General features: G+C 33.8%; 3 protein-coding genes across 4 annotated transcripts; 1 reads left to right on the plus strand and 2 right to left on the minus strand.

The window, feature by feature from the left end:
• The first annotated feature begins 307 nt into the window (after positions 1 to 307).
• On the plus strand, positions 308 to 4,570 carry LOC137812778 (ethanolamine-phosphate cytidylyltransferase-like). 2 transcript variants are annotated; one of them, XM_068614974.1, is made up of 10 exons: positions 308 to 685; positions 1,178 to 1,605; positions 1,713 to 1,948; positions 2,190 to 2,341; positions 2,615 to 2,686; positions 2,817 to 2,884; positions 2,965 to 3,085; positions 3,379 to 3,438; positions 3,527 to 3,649; positions 4,130 to 4,570. In XM_068614974.1, exons 2-10 carry the CDS (start codon positions 1,247 to 1,249, stop codon positions 4,199 to 4,201), a joined length of 1,263 nt encoding a protein of 420 aa, XP_068471075.1. In that variant the 5' UTR covers positions 308 to 685; positions 1,178 to 1,246; the 3' UTR covers positions 4,202 to 4,570. The 2 variants fall into 2 exon arrangements, with proteins under 2 accessions (XP_068471075.1, XP_068471076.1); XM_068614975.1 differs by having other exon boundaries at positions 660 to 820.
• A 2,044-nt stretch (positions 4,571 to 6,614) lies between these two features.
• LOC137812781 (uncharacterized) lies at positions 6,615 to 8,283 on the minus strand. Its single transcript, XM_068614978.1, has 3 exons — positions 7,984 to 8,283; positions 7,734 to 7,896; positions 6,615 to 7,198 (listed from the first exon to the last, which is right to left on the minus strand). Exons 1-3 carry the CDS (start codon positions 8,068 to 8,070, stop codon positions 6,837 to 6,839), a joined length of 612 nt encoding a protein of 203 aa, XP_068471079.1. The 5' UTR covers positions 8,071 to 8,283; the 3' UTR covers positions 6,615 to 6,836.
• Positions 8,284 to 9,723: 1,440 nt separating this feature from the next.
• On the minus strand, positions 9,724 to 21,401 carry LOC137812782 (isoamylase 1, chloroplastic). Its single transcript, XM_068614980.1, has 18 exons — positions 20,665 to 21,401; positions 20,136 to 20,318; positions 19,881 to 19,973; positions 19,637 to 19,789; positions 19,071 to 19,162; positions 18,248 to 18,389; positions 18,048 to 18,155; positions 17,150 to 17,235; positions 16,765 to 16,836; positions 16,553 to 16,679; positions 14,533 to 14,619; positions 13,615 to 13,707; positions 13,132 to 13,290; positions 11,836 to 11,919; positions 11,393 to 11,473; positions 11,231 to 11,313; positions 11,035 to 11,152; positions 9,724 to 10,377 (listed from the first exon to the last, which is right to left on the minus strand). The coding sequence occupies exons 1-18, from the start codon at positions 21,013 to 21,015 to the stop codon at positions 10,114 to 10,116; spliced, it is 2,376 nt and encodes a 791-aa protein (XP_068471081.1). The 5' UTR covers positions 21,016 to 21,401; the 3' UTR covers positions 9,724 to 10,113.
• Positions 21,402 to 22,135: the final 734 nt, after the last annotated feature.

Below are 22,135 nucleotides of genomic sequence, written 5' to 3' on the forward strand. Positions count from 1 at the left end.
ATAACAATTTAATGTCCGTTAGTATATTTTAAACATTTATTTCATAAATATAATATAATTTACCAGTGTTCAACTTGATAACAAACGTACGTAAAACTAAAAATTAAAAAATGTAATATTTTATTAGAGAGGAACAGCCACGTGGTTAAACATGCATTGAAATCACGGGTTCAATTGACTAACTGGATAGAAAAAAAAAATTGTGAAAAGGAGAAATAGAAAGCACAGAAGCAACACACAATTAGTATAGTCCCTAAAGTTTGTACCAGGAGACAACTATTTAAGCACAACCACACATATGAGAGGAGGGTTCCACTCGTGGGACCAATGCTTAAATCAGATATATGAGATATTTCATTTCTAACTAAATGGTATTTTAATTTTAATTGGAAGAAAATAAATGAATTGGTTTTCTAGAAGAATGAATGAAGGAGTAAAAAAGTAATTGGAGGTATATAATTGAGTGTTAAGTTTGCGAGGTATATAATTGAGTGCTAAGTTTGCGATATTTATATTTCTGCTATTTAATATGTGTTTAGAAAAAGAAACGCTTATTTTGTTTCAGACAAAGTTTTGTTGCAAACCAAAAAACTACCACTAGCTTTCCTCCATACGAATCAAAGGAGGAGAGAGAAGGAGCGAGGAGACACAGACACAAAGGGAAGGAAAAAGCAACGAAAAAAAGGTTCAGATTCGATCTCTTGTTTTGTTTCTTCCATCTATATTCGTTTTTTTTTGCTTTCGGCTGATGCATCCCGTACCATCTTCATTTTTCGCGCTTTGTTACTCCTCAATTCTCTCGTTTTATACAGGATCTCAGGTGGGTTTTCGTTATTTCTCAATTTGTATTTATTTTGAATCTGCGTACGCTATCGAAGATTCGTTCTAACTCTTAGTTTCATTTCGGCAAAGCTGCATTTTTGTGGTTGCCATGAGCTAGATCAGGGATATGTTAATGCCCCAATTCTTAATTTTCATGTTTTCCATATGGGTTTTGCATGCAAATTGTTGTTTAATTTGGTTGGGGGTGGCAATTGAACATTTTTCTTTGCATTTGTGAAGCATAATTTTCTCCGTAATGTTAGAGGGAATTGGGCATGGGGAGTGTACATGTTAGGAGGAATTTTGTGAGAATAAAATGGATTTGATTCTGTTTTGACACGATGGTTGGTTGCAGGTCTGTGCCTCCTCATAATAACAAATTTCTGAGAAAAAAAAGGAAAAAGAAGTAAATAAAAAAAAGGACATGGATTACGAAAACAACAGTTGGATTTGGGAGGGGGTAAACTACTACCCCCGTGTGTTTGGTGGTCTAATGGTTACAGCAGCCTTGCTGGGCTTGTCAAGCAGCTACTTTGGTGGGATTGGTGTTCCTTATTTGTCACTGCCATGTTCTTGGTCTAATTTGGGGATTTTCCACAAGAAGAAATCGGGGAAGAGGCGCATTCGGGTTTACATGGATGGATGTTTTGATCTGATGCATTATGGCCATGCCAATGCTCTCAGACAAGCAAAGGCTCTAGGAGATGAATTGGTTGTGGGTCTTGTGAGTGATGAGGAGATCGCTGCCACTAAAGGACCACCCGTTTTGTCTATGTCTGAGAGGTATAAAATTTGATGTTGTATAGTCTTTTCAATTCTCAAAGTGATGTATTCGTGCCTCTGCTTTTGTATTGGTGATTCTGAAAACTGAATTATGGATTATCTTCCAGGCTGGTCCTTGTCAGTGGATTGAAATGGGTGGATGAGGTCATAACTGATGCTCCTTATGCAATCACTGAGCAATTCTTGAATCGTCTCTTTCATGAATACAAAATTGACTATGTCATACACGGTGATGATCCGTGCCTGCTTCCAGACGGAACAGATGCATATGCTGCAGCAAAGAAAGCTGGTCGTTACAAGCAAATTAAGCGTACTGAAGGAGTTTCCAGTACAGATATCGTAGGTACTAAGCTTCTATTCATATCATATCAACATTCATCCACGAGTTCTATAAACTATGACATCATCTGCTGAGGGGAAATAGGCTTGCAGGAAAAATCTGGTGTGATATGTGTGTGTCTGAAGTTGTTGTTCTTTAGATGAAAAATATTGCTGCTGAAGTTCTCTAATGTTGGGGCTTGAACGATTTTCATAAATCATTAAGCTAATAATATGTATTGGATTTAACAATGCTTTTTATACAGGAAGAATACTGTCTTCTTTAAGAAATGAAAAAAGTTGTGAAGATCATAACGGGTGTGAGGTAAAACCTCAAGAAGAAGACCAGTCAAAGGCTTCCCACATAGCCCAATTTCTACCAACTTCCCGACGTATTGTGCAGTTTTCAAATGGCAAGGTATTTTTGGTTGCCTGTGTCATGTCTATTCTTTCAAAGAACACATTTGTTTCACAATTTTCTCTGGTGATTTTTAGTTGAAAATATTCCTGCTGTTTCTTTAAAAGCTACACTAAACCATACCAAGATTTACATGGATTTACTTAATGCAACAAAAATTATTTAAATTACTTGACAATGAAAGGGTTCAAGTTGGAAGCAATTTGTCTTATTTGTTACAGTCTGCAGAGCTTTTTTATGTGATTTATTCATTGTCACGTCATCTTATTTTAGGGTCCTGGACCAAATGCACGTATTGTATACATTGACGGGGCATTTGATCTCTTCCACGCAGGCCATGTTGAGGTACAGATAAATATTTTATTGGTTGTAATGTATTATCATTTCAGTTGACTGCTGAAGCTCATGACATGTTCAATCATGCTGGTGCCATTTTATTTATTTGTTGTCTTATTTATTTTCCGTGTTCTTTCAGATACTTAAGAGGGCTAGGGAGCTTGGAGATTTTCTTCTTGTTGGAATCCACTCAGATGAGACCGTGAGGTATATATTTACCATTGAATACGAGTATTATCCTGGTGACGGTGTTAATGATCGATAAGAAACTAACAACTTTTCTGCAGTGAGCATAGAGGAAATCACTATCCAATCATGCATCTGCATGAGCGTAGCCTTAGTGTGTTAGCTTGTCGTTATGTTGATGAAGTTATCATTGGTTCACCATGGGAAATTACAAAGGACATGGTAAGTCTCTCATTCTACATTTTCTGGATCTGATTTAAGTAGTTTTACCATTTCTTTTTGAAATTGTTCTTGATGCATTGACTTGTGGTTTCGTGAAACTTCATTTGTATTATTTTAAAACACATACACTGCAAATACAAATTTTTTGGTAATTTGAACCGACTGGATATTTTCATTATCATGAGGTCTATTTTTTTTTAACACATTCATAGCTGCATCTGAAGAGTTGTTGCACATGATTTGAATTTATTGTATATTTTCATTATGACGATGTTTATTTTGGAATCAAACAGATAACCACTTTCAATATCTCACTAGTTGTGCATGGTACTGTTGCTGAGAAGTCATTAAATGTAAGTGTGCCGCAGTTTCCAGTTCTCACTTGGGATACGATATCATTTTCCTATTTTCACATATTACTGAACAAGTTTTAACATGCAGTGTGAACAAGATCCATATGAGGTCCCTAAGATCATGGGAATATTCCGTTTACTGGAAAGCCCAAAAGATATTACTACTGCCACTGTAGCTCAAAGGATAATGGCTAATCATGAAGCTTACGTGGTAATTTCTTCAATACAAATTTTTATTTCCATTTTTGCTTCTCAATATTTGACTAACCTTCAATATTTTTATGACATAGTTAATCGGTTATTCTAATACATTAGGCCACTATTGAATTTGTCAAAGGTGCTGTTAGTTTTATAATTCTTCACAAGTGCATAGTTTCACCTCTCAAAGTAAAAATTCATTAAAAAACTATTTCACATTCCTGAATTGTACTCCAGTTGATGGGGTCTGACATGAACCAGCCAAGAGTCATGCACATACTACTGAAGCATTTGAAATTGAAACTGTTATATGTGTGTGTTGAGATAAACTTGTAGTGGGTTTTGTATTAACCGGCTTATGGTTTTATCAGTTCCTATATTTTGACTAAAGAAGTTCACCTATTGGAGCTTTTGTCCCTTTTGCTTTTCCTTTTCAAAATTATGATAGATGTTTCATCCTCTAATATCTGCCTTGTATTCTTGTCTGATGCAGAAACGCAATGCTAAGAAAGCTAGGAGTGAGCAGAGATACTATGAAGAGAAAAAATTTGTCTCTGGAGACTAGATTGTGTATAGAATGTGATCTTGCACGTTAGTTTGGTACTGCTCTTAAAGCTTGGCCCTGTCACAAAAATGCTACATACAGCATGAATCCATACTTTGTGAAGGACAAATACTGCAGAGTGTGTATGACGTAGGAGTGGCCATAACTCAGGAATACCGATGTACTTTAATGCCCTGATGTTTTGTTTTTGTTTTTTTTTTCCAGCTGAAAGCCATCCATGTGGTTTGTTCACTAGTTTTATGCCATTTGGTTTTTCTGTGGTTTTGGTGTTTTTAGTGTACCCAATTGCAGATTCCTTACTCTGATAGTAGTATATTGTGACTATCAGAAGTTATACGCATCACTAATGGCTTTCTTTATTTATTTCTACTCTGCAGAGTTATTTTGATTTGAATGTGGAAAACCTGTTCCATTATTTTTTATACATGAACCAATAAAAGGAAATGACAGCAGCTTATTTTTTTTTTTATATCTGTACCGTTCTTAGGGGCTTAAGTATGGGTATTTAGCAAGTCTATATCAGAAAACCTGTTGATATTATGTAAAAATATTACAATAACTAAGGAAACTGATAAATTCTCCTAAAATTTAGAGAAATATTTGAGTGAATATTTTCGTATTGTAAAATGGCAATATTTTTTTTTACTAAAATGACATTTATTATAAAATGGATAGGTATTAGTCGATTTAAAAGGTAATTCCAATTTTGGCGGTTGTTATTAGTTTAGTGAAGACTATTACAATAGTTTTTCTGTGTGGTAACTACAATATGTTAAATAAATCCTTAACAATTAATATTATTGAATAATTCAGTTTAATCTTTGAAGTTGCTATTTATTGTTAGTTTGATCCTTAATTAAATCGCCATCAGTTAACTTGATGTTTAGCATAAAAAACTAGATTGAGTATACCTTAAAACTTGAACCAAAATTCTAGTTCAAAACCGTTTTAATTTTACACAGTTAAAGTTAGTTTATGTCTACGTTATGCAAAGAATTAGAATATAAAAATAATTTTTAATAGGAACAAAATAAAAGTAGTGATGAAACTAATGGAGTGGCTTAATAAATGCACTTAGATCAGATTACAAAAAGGAAGACCTTACCATAAAAAAATTAGAAACGGAAGAAATATAATTTCTTTATTATTGATTGAATGTATATGTACACAAATGACCTATTTAACTCCCTTTACTAACACAATTAACTACTATAATAGGTTAACAAATATATATGAACTCATTAATCTGCTTTTTAGGGAGATCTCTAATTAAAACTCTTCAGAAAGAATAATAATAATGACAATCATATTATCAATAATAATGACAGCGGTGGCCAAATGATGATAAAAAGATAATAATAGTGATAAAAACAATAACAACCATATAATTGAAAAGGCAAAGGCAGTAAAAATAAACATAGGACAAAACTAAAGAACAAATTATAATTGAACAGTAGTATTTACATTCTATCAATAAAGATCTCGATACATATAATAAGATAACAACTTAATAGGATAATTAGTCTTTATAATCTATGAATAAAGATCTCGATACATATAATAAAATAACAATTCAATGAAATAAAGATGATTATTTGATAAATATTTGGTGAATAACACAATAATAAGCTATAATGGTGACAATAATAACCACGATAATGATACAATAATAATAAACTTGTAACAATAATATTAATAAAAAATAATGATAAAAAAATCATGACAAGTAGTTATTACCATGACGTGGATAACCAAAATGATAAAACTAATAATACTGCCAATAATATGAATTGTAGTGTGACAGTAGTAGTAGCAATAATACGATAAAAATAGCAATACGAAGGCTCCTATTACATATTCTATCTACTATGGCCTTCTAATCTAGCTCTTCTTTAAAATAAAAACATACACCTTGTTAAGAAATATGGTAGAAAATTATATCTTTCTATAATTGAGATCATTTTTAAGATAAATATTCTAATTTTAGTAATAACAAAAATAGTATAAGCAATTAGATATAAATTGTCAAAAGAAAAGTTCAGATATTACAAATTTAGGAGATAAAGTTAAAATAATTACAATAATTAAAATAGCCAATTTTAATTATATTCTATTTTCAGAAATTTAAATCTTTAAATTATAGTTTCAATTATTTCTATTTAAAATCTCAACGGAATATAAGTCTTGATATAAAAAGATATTCATATTTAACGAAGTTAGAAATAAAACAAAACCTAAAAATCAAGAAGCAGAGTAACCAATAATAAATTTTTTCCAAACCCTAAAATTTTAACTTGTTGATTCACAGTCATCGTTACTTCATCGTCGATCTTGTGGTTTACAGTTTACACACTAAAGATCATCCCTTCGCCAGCAATTGGAAATTGGAAAAAAGAAACGCAATTCATAGAAGTGGCGACAAAAAACATTATACACATTCATTTTCCTTTCTTTGCGACACTTGAATGGCCTCTTGCAGAAGATGAGAGAGTTTCCCATAGGGCAAAAGAAAACTACAACTAACGGGTTCAGTCTAGTCTACTAACCCTTATCCTAAATACGGGAAAAACTTGCTTATCATCAAAGAAGATAGTAAGTGGTATAAAGATAGTAAGTGGTATGTAACAAACAAATCTCAGCGGGTCCAAGTGATGGGAGTTGAGGTGTTGTGAGGAAGGTGAGGAAACAAGCAGTGTTGCTGGAATCCCTCTGTAATTCCAGAGTGTGTTGTTGGGTAGTGAATGTTTGATGTGAAAGTTTTAGGGTCAATGCCAGTGTCACCTTCTTGTTCAATATCCATCATCATAGAACCCACACCTTCTTCCATTTCATCAGCTTCCATCAACTCGGTATTTGAGTCGTCAATATCATGAACAGAGGAGGACTGGTAAGAAGGAGAAGGTACCCAAGGCACGAGAGCCAATTCATCATTAACCTTATCACGTGACTGTAACCCTGTCACAAAGCCATCACCCAGTTTGGACACGAGATATTGGTCTGCAATAATATTAACAATAATTTGATCAGTTATCAATTAGAATGATGATATCTCAATTAAGAACACTAGTAAATAAAATGGCAAAAGTAAATTAGATCGATTGTGTTTTAGGTTTGACATCCTCAATTTACAGTCAACGTTAGTCTTAACCTCTACATTTTCAAAACGACAAAAAATTTGATACTCATGTACCTCCCTGATAAGAAACTAGGTCGCGATCTTCAATGCACTTAATTCTAGCCGAGGATGCAATTAAATTTAAATTTCAAACAATTCCGATTGAAAGACAATGGTAAGAAAGAAAAAATGCATTCGATAACCTCTGGCTAAAAGGATTTTCGTATGAGTCATAATGGGTGAACTTCGTCTCTTAATCTAGCATCCTAAGTATCATAAAGAGGAATGAAAATCATCTATTATAAAATTGCAAGCACTAAAATCAATATTATCAAAAACCTAAAACGAGTTTTAATTGAGAATTGAAAAACCTAAAACACATTTTATCGAACTAAATCAACGGAAGAAAACACTTACTGTTCGTAATTCCATTGATAAGGTCAGAATCGACGGTGAATGAGAAAGTGGAAGGGGAATGAGCGACAGGTTTGAAAAGCACGAGAGCTCTCTCATCGTTAGGAGACGGAGACGGCGACGGTAACGGTTCGTCTTCTTCGACAATTGGCGGCAACTCGGCATCCTGAAACGATGCAAACGGAATCGACTAGTTAAAAAAAAAAGTTAGGTTAGTTGCAAATGGCGAAAAATTGAGAGAGGAAGCACTAACGAGACGGCGAATCTTGGTGGCGGGAGAACAGAGAGGGAAATCATCGTTTACTTCACCTTTCCTCTTCAAGAATCTGTGTAGCGCCATGGAGATGTGAAGCTAAGGAACGAAACCAACGAGTAGAATCAGCGACGAAGATTATTGTGCAAGGTAGTGGGATTTTGGGTTTGTTGTGTTATGGTTTGGTGAAGAAGGGAGGGAGTGGTATTTATGGAGTGGGGTCTAGATTTTTCTGGAATTCTTCAGTGTTTACCTTTACATTCCTAAACCCTCCACACCTGACACCACTTCTCAATCCACGTGTCATGATCCTTCTTAATTTTATATATTTATTTTCCTGTTAGATAAAAACGTTAAATAATATTTGAACTGAAAATGATTATTTCATTTAAAATATTTACTTTCTAAATTTATTATAATCTCCAAAAATTATTAAATATTCAAAGAATAAAAACTAAATTTTAAAAATACACCAATTATCATGTTTTTTTAGGAACCCGTCATCGTCTTAAGCGTATAATTATCACTGTATTGATGATTGAGAATCTTAAAAAATTATTATGATAATTAAGTTATTTTATTACGTGATAACTGGTTTTTTTTAAAAGGCATTTCTACTAAAATTTTAGTTATTTGATGAATAAACAAGGTTTTAATTTTAATTTTGAAAATGTTTTATAGTCTTTCATTCTGAATCAGGGACGTAAGATGATTTATTCTCGCTGTCACGTCATACATGACTATATAATTTTTATATTTTAACTTGATCGTCGATTAATAAAATATATCAGTGATTTTAAAGTAAAAAGATATTAAATTGCAAGGAGTATTTTTAAAAATAAAAAGAAAATTGTATTTAATTATTTTTAATAAGAATACATAGTTTTTAAGTTTCTTGAACAGAAAAGAAAATCACGGATATTTCTTATTGAATTTTCCATCGTACATTCATATTAATATTAGATAAGAGACGTTAACAAATTGTTTACACTGAAGAAGAGAAAAAAAGGAAAAGATGATAGCATTGCTTTTGCTGAATTTAAACAAAAGATAATGACTAATATGGGTGGTGTTATTTTCATCTAATACTTGAATAACCTCATTATACGATACGACTTTACTATGTTAATAAGAAAAATGTTAGTAAATATGTTGTTCTAAATATTTTATTATAACTGATTAAAGTTTACATTTTTTAACAAATTTTGGTCAATAAAAAAAATAGCAAAATATGCGTTGATACACTTCTCCGATTTAAATGACTTTCTTTTCTTTTCTGCAGACACCATCTTCCTTCTCGAGTACGCATTAGGTAATTCCTTGGCATTGATAATTACCAAATGCCCATGACTAATTTTTTTCCATTTGCTGTATCTAATGTCTTGAATCACTTTAATATACTTTCACTTTTTCTCAAACTTGGACAACTCACAATTGTTGATAAAAAAATTCAAAGAGAATGACGTCGTTGGGTCAAATATCTTACCATTAAACTTCTCTATTTTTTCATAATTTTGAATACTATCCATATTTTTATTTTGTACTTTTCAATGCTACAAGTCTGGATATCAACACACGCCACCTAAAACAATAAGGCAAAATAAAAACCATGATGCCTTGCATATGAACCCATTAAATTTACTATTTTATCAACATATCTCAACCTTCTCATGGAAAGACACTCGTCAATTGTTACCCTGTGTTGATGTGGCTTTACATGAAATAATATGCAACTCATGCTTCAGAAGTTATAAATTAGAACATTTAATGGAGATCTTGGACACATTGCGTGTAATCGTTTTAGAGATTAAAAGGACAATTAACAATAAAAAAAGGGAGGCCAATTTAGGGCCAATGACATGCCTTTACACTTTGGGCACTCTGGGTGAAAGGCATTACAAAAGCATGGAGCAAACTCACTCAAATATATTGCACTTTTCCATCATCGTATAATTACACCACTAACAGCTTTTTCTTCTCCTTATTGTTTCCTTTCCTTTGTAAACTGAAGAAAATTTTGGATGCATGCTTTATTCTTTATGTACCGAACGAACGATTTCTTTTATGGTTATACTAGGAACAGAAATATATTTAGAAGCTGATAATAATAAGGAAACAGGACTCTCCAAGCTACGCATTTTGATCTGGAGTGCGCAAGAGGATAATGGAGGAATAACTAAGCATGGGATACATATTGGCGTCCAGAAAGTGAGCATACTGTTGTATAGCAATGTCTCTTCCAGGAAGGTCAGGGGTGAGGAAATCAAATGGGATAGGCTTGCTGGTATCTACAAGAGGTTCCCATCTGTATCCAGGACGCTCTGGCAATGTAATTGTGAAGGGTAAATGACTCATATTGAAAGCAACGTAAATCTCTCCCTTCACCGAGTCTACCTGGATTCGAGTTCATGCCAAAAAAGGGTATTAGTCACTAGTGAAGTTTCCAATAAAAGAACGTATAGGATTTAACATTCTCGTTAAGACAAATACTAGTAAATGAAAAAACTGAGATTAAAAGTTCTACTGATGCTAATCTGAGCATGACATTGACAGCTTTGTATGAGGGTATTGGTTTAAGTCCAGGAGCAGCTCAGCCTATATTTTATACCGTGAGGCAATATACCACATTCGATTATTTGGACTTTCAAAATCAAAATTGGGGCTAAGAATAAATTCTTCTTCACGTGTTCAAATAGGAACCAGAGAAGTAGCAAACAATCATACAGGAGTTTGAAGTCAACTCGCCATATTTGTTCTGCCAGCCAATCTTAATGTTCAGAGGAGACTGCTAACCGTACATTATTTGTCCTTACAACAGAAGCACCATAATTATTCCTCAACCCAGCTAGGCAGGCACATACTGCCATTGCCAGATGCTGAGTTTTTCTGGTAGACTTCAACTCGGACTCAAGGTTTAGTTACTGGAAATACGTCCAAATTTCACATTTATAGGCCAAGGTTAAAAGAAATAGATCCTAAGATGTGATTCTTATAGCCTTTCACCAGTAACAATTCTTATACAAAGCAATATGGCCAACAAAATCATCTTACCAAGGTAAAAGCCACAAAACGGCTAGTTTCGGACCAGTCTGGCATTCCAGGAAAATGACCATGCCACTGCAGCCTCTCTGAAGTTGGGAAATCATCTAAGCCTAGCGATTCACATTCCCTGCAGGATTATAACGTTGAAATAAGAGAAAAATGCAAAAGTCCAACCAGAAAGCAATTAAGCTGAAGAAGTACTTACTGGCGAAACTTAGTCACAAGGCAACAAAATCTGAAAAAGTCTGATGAGGACTCTTCCTTTTTGTCCCATTGGAAGTAATTAAGCTGCAAAAAGGTTGAAATCAATAGGATTGAATATATGGTGGGGAGTGCATTGAAAATTCTTAGTAGATAAGAGGATCACATAATTATCATGACAATAGGTATTGTTGTTTCCGCCTTTTGTGTGTCCATATTCATCGCCCATATATATCATTGGAACTCCCTGATAAAATAAACTGAAAGTCAGTAAGCAGAATTCGGGATGCCAACATATATATAAATAAAGAATAATTTGATCAATTAAAGGCCAACAGCATTAAACTACAGTAAGTTTACATTTTAATTGCTTCTCCATCTGCTTTATAAAAGTCATATTATATTTAAAATCCAACTAATTACCACATTCCCCAATTATTGAAGTAGCAAACAATACTTTATAGTACCCTTAAATGAGTCTTTATATGTGCTTCCACACCATATAGAGATGTACAAAGCAAAACTTATTACTAACTAACATGCAACACAAAGAAGTCCTTTCAGTCCAAAAAAATTTGAAAAATAACTATTCTGTTAATTGGGCCTTACCTGGGAAACCATGAGAGAGAGAAACAAATTCCGCATTTGTCGTTTCCTCAATTTCTTCACTGAGGTACTGACAAACTCCCCCTCCTGCATTAGTTACAAAAATGGAATTAACATTTAATACAAAGTTCATCCATGTAACTTTACATAAATATTCTAATACTTTGAGCAAAAGTTGTTTTAAGGACCCCCATAAACAGTAAGTGTAGAAATGCATAAACATATAGGGGGTAATAGAAGAAAACTTAAAAACCCAGTAAAGGCCCTGCAGATATCAGGCAGGAAATGGGGCGAACGCAAATTTTCTGGACTTAAAGCCTAGTGCACAATCTAAACAAACTTTTATTTCAAGCAGACAGTAGCCACACTATATTTTCGTAGTAAGAAACACAATCATATAGAAAACATGATGATGGGTCAGAAGTTAGAAAACATTGTCCTATAGCAGTTAAAGGACCTCATTCATAAGCAATGGCTGATCCCCATTCCAAGGTACGGGGGCAGTTTCCCCCACAAAGCAATTTTTTTACTTTAATATATTTAATAATTTTTATATTTGTCGATTAAAAAAATTGGTGATTTTGCATTCATTAGACAATTCCTTTAAAATGAATGTAAAAAGTTATAAGAGATAAAAGAGAATAGTGTTTAATTTTACCACTTTACCTTTCTATTTCTTTTATAGTATTGACAACGCAAAAATCATACAACATTCTTATAATATGAAAATGTGTACAGGATAATTGTAATTTGTAGAAGCTTAGGTATTTAAAAAATTTATCATGTCATGACGTTATCTTATGTTGTAAAAACTTGAAATATTATTCTATATTCTAAATTTTTACTTTGCCCCCTACTAAACGAAAAGTTATGGATCCATCACTGTTCATATGATACATACAATTAATGGAGAAAGTGGAGAAAGAAGAATCAAGAAAAGCTTTGTAGAAGGATTCTAAGCAAAGTTTAGAATGATGGGAGTACACTGGACAAGTTTGTCAGTGAGTATGAAATCTGTGACTTACTATGAAAGAAAGACTATATTAGCCCCATGGAGCCTTTTTATTCATTTTCTGTGAACAATTTTGACCTACATATTACAACTCATCTACATAAATCTAGTACGTCCAATTCATAACTGCTGAATATTGGGCTTTAGATCTTTCCATGGACACTGTAATATTAATGGCATTCAGGTTGCTTAAAAAATATTGAGATGAAGAACCTGCATTCATTGGAAGGAAAAGTAAAAGGAAGACACTTTAAATGCAACTCTGAAGCAGGTTTCTAAACATATACCTGTCCACAGTTCCAGCTATTATTATGATTTTCTCCATCATTATTGTCTTCTCCATTTGACAAATTATGCTTGTTGGTATAGGTCACCAAATCAGCTAGCGTGAACCCATCATGAGCACATACAAAGTTAATACTATTCCACGGTTTTCTTCCTCCTCCCTGGACCAAAGATACAAGTAATGTAATCTCCACTACAAGCAAGAAGAAGGCACAAGAAAAGAACATGGCAATAAAATACCTAAAGATACAAAATTTAGCTGAAATAAATACTAATGTCATGAGCGATAACAAAATATGTATCGAGCAAATCTGAAGACAGCCAAACAGGATGTTTTCTGTACAAATTGGGAAAAAAAACAGACCCATTGAAATAATAATGACACAATAAATCAATAGTAATTATCACAATAGTAAGAGTATATGTGGGAGTTTATATACAAAAGAAACAATTGTTGTAGTTGTCAAATGAGACAGCAAATAAACCTGATATAAATTAGGACTCCCACAAAGGCATTCAGCAAATGCTCCAGCAAAGCCATCTGTACCCTTGATAAACTGGCGCACCGTGTCTCTATACTGCAAAACATTAGATAGTTCATAACTCATACGCATCACCACAAATACACTGTATAATTTACAATTTGTGGATCATGTATTTATTCAGAACATATGTGAGCATATTGGTTAAAGAAACATACATAAATGAAAAGCAAAGAATTAACATGGTTGGGGGGAGCTTGCAGAGGAGTGAAAGCATTTGGTTGAAGATAAACAGTTCATAGACTTTGGTTAAATTCTCAGCGTTTTAGCTTGCGTGAAGGAAATCAAGAATATTCTCATTAAATGCATACATATGACCATTTCTCCCGTTGTCCTAGTAATTGATTGTACATATTGCAGACTGGTCTGGAAAAGGAGAGAATTCATTGTAGTTTAGTGAAAAAATAATTGACCACATTTATGCCAAGTTCATAGTCCAACCTTTTATTCAAGATTGATTTGAAAAAAGCCATGCATGACACTTTTGTGTAGTTTACAGTGATCCACTCATTAAATAGCAGATCCTGTCATAAATTAAAATTCGGGAAATAAATATTGAAGACATAAATTACATACAAAGTTTAACTGCATTTCAGTGTTGACAAGTTCATATAATTTAAAACCAGGTCATTTTCAATAAAAGTGGAACCTGATGCAATTATTCTTGCAGTTTCACTTAAATAGGCTACAACAGGATGCATATAATATGATGCAATAGAACTGATGCTGTTATGATATTTGTGTCTTTTGTTATCAAGTTCTCTTTTTCCAAAAGATAGGTCTATTTCAAGCTGTGCTACTGAATGCTTTTGTTACAGCAAAATAACAGGGTTAGAATCCAACAGTTATGTTTGCACTGACCTTCCCATTCCATTCTGACCAAATACCCCAGTGAGGGAAAGTGCCAACTTGGTAGAGGCCTCCAGCATCCCAGGCTTCAGCTATAAGCTACATAAGAGAAAATTATGAAGCTTGGCCTGTTAGCTAACTGCTTCCAAATGAGTGAAAAACTAATCTAAAAAACAGATAATGATGATTGCAATCAACCAACAAAATACTAAAGCATGACCAAGTCCAGTGAATTGTGTTAGGCACACAATATAGATGAGGGTGAGGCAAGACAGTACACATCACCTAGAAGGAAACACTACTTTAAATAGCTGCCTTTAACCTGTGACATTCTAATTCAAAGGTGAGATAAGGTAATAAAGACCAACAGTTAGCACCTATTGCAAAACAAATAGCAGCTCAATCACCTAAATAATTTCTATGACCAGTTTAGCTCATCTCTTTTTAAATTACCCAATAGTATATTCGTCTATTTAAATCAATGGACTTTCACTTGTGATACAAGTTCTAAAGCTTAAGTATATTAGAGTATGTACTTAGTGTTAAGATCTTTCAATGGGGATATACCAAGGAGATTTGGTACCAATGAGCCATGAGCAAAAACCTTAAGCCAATAGGTTTGCGGATATTTTCTCCTTATATGTTGCTCTTCTTGTTCATTTTTATCCAATGTGGAACTTTTAACTCACACTTGGCTCTAACAATCTCACCCTCTAGTGTCAGTCTCTTTCACATTAGTACATTCATCTCAAGTCAGGAAGACTTTCGACACAAGAAATCCACAAACCTAGAATTTTTCACCCACTTTATATCATACTCGTCTAAGTCAGTCACCAAGACGAACCAATGACTTTGATACCTATATAAGAGATCACTTAGTTATATTTTCTATGTAAATATTGTATGTACATAGCTAGAGGTGTTAGTTATTTATTGCCAACAGCTATCTCTTGTATCAATGCAATAAAACAACAACTATCTCTTCTGTTGTAAGCAATTAGCTATAAATACACTTGTAAGCTTCCTCTTTCACAAGTTAATAAGATGAGTATAGTTCAGTTTGTTACAAACTTCTCTCTCATTCAGTTCCTTTTACATGGTATCTAGAGCTAAAAGAAATTCGGACAACTTTTTTTCACAAATTCGGGTTCTCTTCAAAACGTCTTATTTTCTCTCTATGGCTTCCGCATCACAATCCTTTCAAAACTTCATTATTGAGAAGCTTGATGGTTTGAATTATCTCCATTGGAGGAAACATGTTGAATCGGAGATCAAACCGGATAAGTTTTAATGATTTGTCGTAAATCTGGTAGTTCCACCATGTTATCTCATTGAAGAGGATTCCAACATTTGATCATGTTAATCTTCAGTATGTGTTGATGATATAATAATCACTAGGAGCTCCATTGCTCTAATTTAGTAGCTTAACTCCATGTAGCCTTTTCTCTCAAATAATTGGTTATCTAAATTATTTTCTTGGTCTTGAAATCAAATATTTACCTGATCATTCTATTTTGACTCAAAGTAAATGCATTTGAGACTCATCACAAAGCACATGTGGAAAAAGTTCATTCATTTCTTTCCCTGTGGTTTCTAATAGCAAATTATCTAAATTTGGGGCTGATCTCTTTCTAGATCCTACTTTATATTGTTTAGTGCTAGGTGCTCTGCAATATCCCACTCTCAACCAGACTAGAAATCAGCTTGGTTGTTAACAAATTATACCACTTTATGGTCAAACCACTGGAATCATTGGTTTTTCAACTGAACTATACTCATATTTATATGTACAATCCCAGATAACTTACAGAAAATCCCAATTTCCAATCCAACAGGGTCCGTACTATCATTTTGGTGAAATCTGTTTATTTCTTGGAAATTACCTTAAAAATGATTCCTTCATTTCAGATGTTACTTTGGTACACTTCAAAAATTATTTTGGAAAGCATGGAATTAGGGATACATTGTATGTCCACAAACTGATAACAAACAAAGGTACACAATTGATTGAAAAAAAATTAAGTTGGAAAACCTTCACTCCACGAAGTATAGGATCGTTACTGATCAAGTCAATTAATGGTGGACTGCCTAGAGGGGTTCCAGTTGTCAGCAAGTCACCTTCTATTGGAGCACCAAATACATTAGTTGCATCCCAGAGACTGGTAACAAGCAAGGAGAGGAAATAAAAACAGTAAGATATATCAGTCTCCAGAAAATTTTTAGAAACAATGCACTATATACTACCTGCTACTCCTGGTCATAATGGAAGCAAGATCAAAGCGAAAACCATCCACATGCATTTCCGTAACCCAATATCTATTGCACAAGAGAAAAAAGTAAAATCTTCAATTTAGCAACTTGTAATAAACCCAAGTAAATAACAGTTGAAACAAATCTCACCAGACTGTAATAAACTGAAAGAATATAAATCATGTACTGCATAAGAGTAAAAGGTATGGCATTGTTAACCTAAATTATATAAGTGAAACGCCCATAGGCATGAAAGTCAACAATCTTTAAAGAACTGATTTTAAATCAAGAATTGAGACATATAATATACAGAAAGAGTTTTAATATTATTTATAAAAATATCCACGAGAAATATATTTCATATTCATTGAAATCATACCTTAAGCAGTCCACTATAAACTGCCGGACAACTGGATGGCTACAATTGAATGTGTTCCCACATCCAGAATAGTTATAGAACTCCCCCTAAAAATTCATAAAAGTAGATCTACTAAATCTATTTACATTAACCGTGATATATAATTAGAATTAGAAGAAAAAAAAGCTTACAAGAAGAAATTCAAAAAAATTGAAAATATTCAGAGCTACAAAAACCTAATCTGCAAAATTAACTACAATCTATAAGAAGTAAAGACGCAGACCTTAAACAAAATTAGAGTTTTATTCATATCAGAAAAATTGGAAATAGTTTTACCAAGAATCCCCTTCTTATAATTATACTAACTTCAAGTGTAATATTTGAGTTCTTCCTCTTCCAACAACAACAAAAGCCTTTTCCTACTCGATGGGAAAGTTTTGAGTGATTACAAGGCTTGAAATTTTTTAACTGATGGGCCATTTACAGTAAATAGGAGAAGGAAAAAAGTGGAAGGGACAGTTGAATCAGCTAAGAGAGTCAAGGAGTTGGGCCTGATAATCAAGACCTACGAGTATATGAGAGAAAAAAGAAGCTGGAAAAAAAAGGAGGTTGTGGAGAGAGAAAAAATAACAGCGAGAACAGGCGGCATCAGAGGAGTACAAGAAGAGGGGTTCTGCTAATGATTAAGAAGAGGAAAACTAAAGGAGGAGGAATGGAATGGCACGGTAGAGTGTTTGAGGATTACAGATGGTCCAGTAGTCTTTTGACTGACTAAGGGAATTTTCCCTGTAATTTGGCAATTATTTCATATTTTTCATAGTATATTACTGTTCTGTTTATCCAAGGAGCTGAGTTCTGCTAGAGAAATTCAGTCTTAACCCCAACTTACTAAAGGAAACAGGGAGCAAATTGAACTCACCTTGGGTGCTACCATGTAATAAATACTGTTGTCAACACCTCTGAAAGAAATAATGGGACCATCCTCATTCCCTTCAGCTGTATGATTGAAAACAACATCCATGATAACCTGAAGCAGTAAAATAGCAATGAAATCATAATTTCATTTAAAAATAAAAAAGAAGCAGAAACGAGTGAATGAAAATATATATTTTTTGTAACCTCTATTCCTCGTTTGTGTGCCTCTTTGATCAGGAATTTAATTTCATTAATCCCATCACGGCCACAATTTCTTATGCCTGCAGATGAGTATCTGATCATTGGAGAGAAAAAATTGATGGTTGAATAGCCCCAAAAATTGACCCTACAGCAAAGGATAGCATTATCATATAGTTAAGATAAACACTAAGCGAAGTAAAAAAAAAAAGAATTGTTAAAGAGCCACATATGTACCATTCAATGAAATCATGAAGTAATCAAAATAAGCTATCAGATTGGAAAGAAAATACGATATAGAACTTCACAAGATGTGAGACATCAGGGGTTAAAAAAGCAATCTTAAAAATGAATACCAAAATATGACTACAAGTTAGGGCTACTCATGGATAAGTTATTTCAATAACTTAACCATAATCATATAATACCCAATATGACCAGTGGTTATTATAACTAAACTATAATGAAGTATGAAAATCTGGCTATATAACTAGCTAAATAACCAGGTATATATCCCTAAACCAGTTATATAGCCAGTTCTGGATATCTAACAGGTTTCAAAAAATATTTTTTATATTTAGTACATTTTTCACAACTAATAATTGTTCATAACCGGTTATGGTTTAGTTATAATAATCACTTGTCGTGTGTTAATTTTATCCCCATTTTTAATTAACTGGTTAAGTCATAACCAGTTAATTATGCTTATAGTTATTCTTCTATAACCGATTATTAAAATCACCCCTACTAGAAGCTGACTAGAAGATTCCAATATAACCAGAAGTCAATGATAATAATAAGTATTCCATCCACAAAATAACTCCCTTACCTGTAGTCCCCTTGTACAGAATTGTAACTGGAGTATTCCAGCTCATTGAATTCATGACATGGCATTAATTCAAGACAATTTACCCCAAGTTCCTGCAAAAACAAATAAGGCCAAATGAAAACAGTTTCACTATGGATTAGCAAACATTTTATACATTCATATCTGCTTTGTGCAGTAGCGCAATATAGAGGCAAAACAAATAATGTAAAACACCAAGCTCATGAAAAAAAAATATTGTAGATTCAACAGCATGGGAGAATAATATGGGTGATGAACCTAGATGACAGTATGCCTGTCTACCCCTGACCATGACTCCAATTCAAGTTCATTTAAAACCATGCATTGTGTTATCTTGCTGAAAAGTACGTCTATGGCTTAGATAAAGACACAATTCTTTCCTTATACCGTTGAGGATTTCATTACCATTAGTTCAGAAATGCACAATCTATTAGATTCAACAAAAAAATTTTAAAAAAAAATACTGGACTACTTTAACATAATAAAGATTGGTATAAGTGTCACAAGGAACTCTTCAAATTATCTTAAAAAATTATCAGAAACTTCACCTTTAAGTGGTCAAGCTTCTCCACCACACCAAGATATGTACCAGGGAACTTGGTGTTGCTCGACTCATGCTTTGTGAACCCTCGCACATGCATCTCATATACAACAAGATCCTTTTGTGGATACTTCAGAGGCAAATCTCCTTCCCAATCAAACTAAACAAGTTGCACAACATGAATAAAAAGTGAAATATAATTTCCAAAAAGTTACAGTACAAACGAAAAACCATTAAAACAAATAAAGCACCTCATCATGATCAGAAGGTACCATGCCAGCCATCTGGGGCCAGCAGTTACCATTAGGCCCCAAAGCCCCAAACTCCCCTCTGCTTATTACTGCCTAGAGAAATGGGTAATATATGATTAGGTCCACTCCAATAACTAAAAAAGAAAACACAAAAAAAACATCAATAGATGGAGTTTTGTTGCCCCACTCTTCACCAGCTTTCCAATTTTACAAAATAATCAAAACAAGAAGAGTGCAAACTGCAGAGGAACTAACTTTTGCATAAGGGTCCAACACTATACGAGAAGAGTCATAGTAATGCCCCTCCAGAGGAGAAAACTTGCCATCAAATTTGTATCCATAAAGCATGTCACTAAAATCTCCTTTCAGGAAAACATGCCAGATGCCTCCAGTCTTATTTATCAACGGATCAAGAGGTACAGACTCCGTCACTCGATTCTGCAACAAATAAACTCGAACTGTCAACACCCACAAACTCACACCGAATTACGTTTTCAGAAGCTTTAGCGTGTATTTAGTTGATCCTTCCCAGAACTAAATTGGAATAAAAGTGATTTTAAAGTGAAGTGATTTATTCCTAAAGCAAGTTAAGACTACAACAACTCAGAATAAAATTTATTACTTAAATTGCTTCAGGTTGAGACCTAGAAACGTTTCGTGGACAAGAAACAAAACATGCAAACATTTTAACGTGATTTTAGAGCATCGAACGTGAATCCAAATCCACAATTGGATTATTAAACTCATTCTCGGAAATTGGGAGATGCAGAGAGGAGTGACTCACATTCTGAAAATCGGAGAGAGTAAACAAACAGAGAGTGGCGGAGAATGCGTTGAGAGAGTAAATGGCGAAATTGACCCCTCCGTCTCGAACGGTGGCACCGAAGGGGGAAGCGTAGCCTCTGGAAACTTGAAAGAGACTCTCCAATTGCGGCTTTTCCACCACCGCGGTTTCGGTGTCCACAGCGCCGCCATTCCGAGCAGCGCGAGTCCTCGCCACTGTGCGAATAACGGAATCGGTCTCATGCAATTGGGAGAATCTGTAGTTGGCCAGAGAAACTCTAACCGTGAGAGCGCATTGAGGGAGGATGGTGAAGGTGGGAGCAGAGAGTGAGGGCAAGGAAAAGCACTTCATTGGCGTGAATCGTTGATCAAACAGGTGCGGTGCAGGGGTTTCAGAGATGTGGAGTGTGATGAGTTCTAGCGAGGGTGAGGGATACTATGGACATTGTTGAATTGAAATATCAACATGCTTCTTCTTCATCATCATCATCATCATCATCGTTTCTTGAACTGAACACATTTTCTTAACGCATATTCGACGCCTTTTCAATTCAGACAAATGACGTGTTTGTTCGCGATTTCTGGTGGGCGCCACCACCTTCTATTCTTTGCCACCGCTTGTTTGTTACTCGCGCTGCACTCTGTTTCGGAAATAATGTTTAGAAGAGGAGTGGTTCTTGTAAAGTATTTTGTTAAGGACTCCTTCTTCTTTCCGCGCATATTTCTCCACTGCACCCCTTTTTTTTCTAAATTGTTCATTTTATCCTTTTTTTTATTTACTTATAAGTCATTCAACCTTCAAAATATTCATTCATGTCCTCCATTATTATTCTTTAACTGTGAAGGTTTTACATGTTACAAGCTCGTACACTCCTCTTCGTGTGGGTGTCCGATACTCGTATGACACCTATAAAATACGTATTCGTGAAGTGTCAAATTCAAAAAATATTTGTTAAATTTATAACAATTTTAATACGGTCCTAACACACATTAATTTTCTAAAAATCAAACTCTATTGTATAAATTGTTATTATGATTATAAAAATAAGAAACAAATCATTGTGAATCAGTCATGAAAAACATTTTTTTGCTCCAAAAAATAATCTGAAACATACTTGTGTACATAAATCTTTATTGTCAATTTATATAATTCATAATTATATGATATATAAATTTGTGTCATCGTATCCTACATTTTAGAAATTTTATGTATATCCGTGTCCGTATCCTATCAATGTCTGTATCAGTATCTATGTTACATAGGATACAAGTTACTTAACTTTTGTGTGTTATTTGCAAAGGATTTGGCCAACACTAAACATGACATTCATCTTCTAAAATCCAGTATAATAATTTCATTTTATGAATTATACAATTTTAAAGAGAATTATTTTAAATTATATAATTCGTAATTATAATATATTGATTTTTAAATTGTACAAGAGATAAACACGCCTCTATAATAATTTCAA

This window comes from Phaseolus vulgaris, chromosome 2 (genome assembly GCF_000499845.2).
Source record: "Phaseolus vulgaris cultivar G19833 chromosome 2, P. vulgaris v2.0, whole genome shotgun sequence".
Classification (NCBI taxonomy): Eukaryota; Viridiplantae; Streptophyta; class Magnoliopsida; order Fabales; family Fabaceae; genus Phaseolus; species Phaseolus vulgaris.

Coding starts and splice junctions, on each gene's coding strand:
- LOC137812778 (XM_068614974.1), top strand. CDS start 1,247: ATGGATTACGAAAACAACAGTTGGATTTGGGAGGGGGTAAACTACTAC. Junction 2,342..2,614: donor TGCAGTTTTCAAATGGCAAG/GTATTTTTGGTT, acceptor ATCTTATTTTAG/GGTCCTGGACCAAATGCACG. Junction 3,439..3,526: donor TTGCTGAGAAGTCATTAAAT/GTAAGTGTGCCG, acceptor TTTAACATGCAG/TGTGAACAAGATCCATATGA.
- LOC137812781 (XM_068614978.1), bottom strand. CDS start 8,070: ATGGCGCTACACAGATTCTTGAAGAGGAAAGGTGAAGTAAACGATGAT. Junction 7,897..7,983: donor CCACCAAGATTCGCCGTCTC/GTTAGTGCTTCC, acceptor GCATCGTTTCAG/GATGCCGAGTTGCCGCCAAT. Junction 7,199..7,733: donor TATCAATGGAATTACGAACA/GTAAGTGTTTTC, acceptor ATATTATTGCAG/ACCAATATCTCGTGTCCAAA.
- LOC137812782 (XM_068614980.1), bottom strand. CDS start 21,015: ATGAAGTGCTTTTCCTTGCCCTCACTCTCTGCTCCCACCTTCACCATC. Junction 16,837..17,149: donor TTTATAGTGGACTGCTTAAG/GTATGATTTCAA, acceptor CTTGTGCAATAG/ATATTGGGTTACGGAAATGC. Junction 13,291..13,614: donor GGAGTCCTAATTTATATCAG/GTTTATTTGCTG, acceptor TCTTTGGTCCAG/GGAGGAGGAAGAAAACCGTG.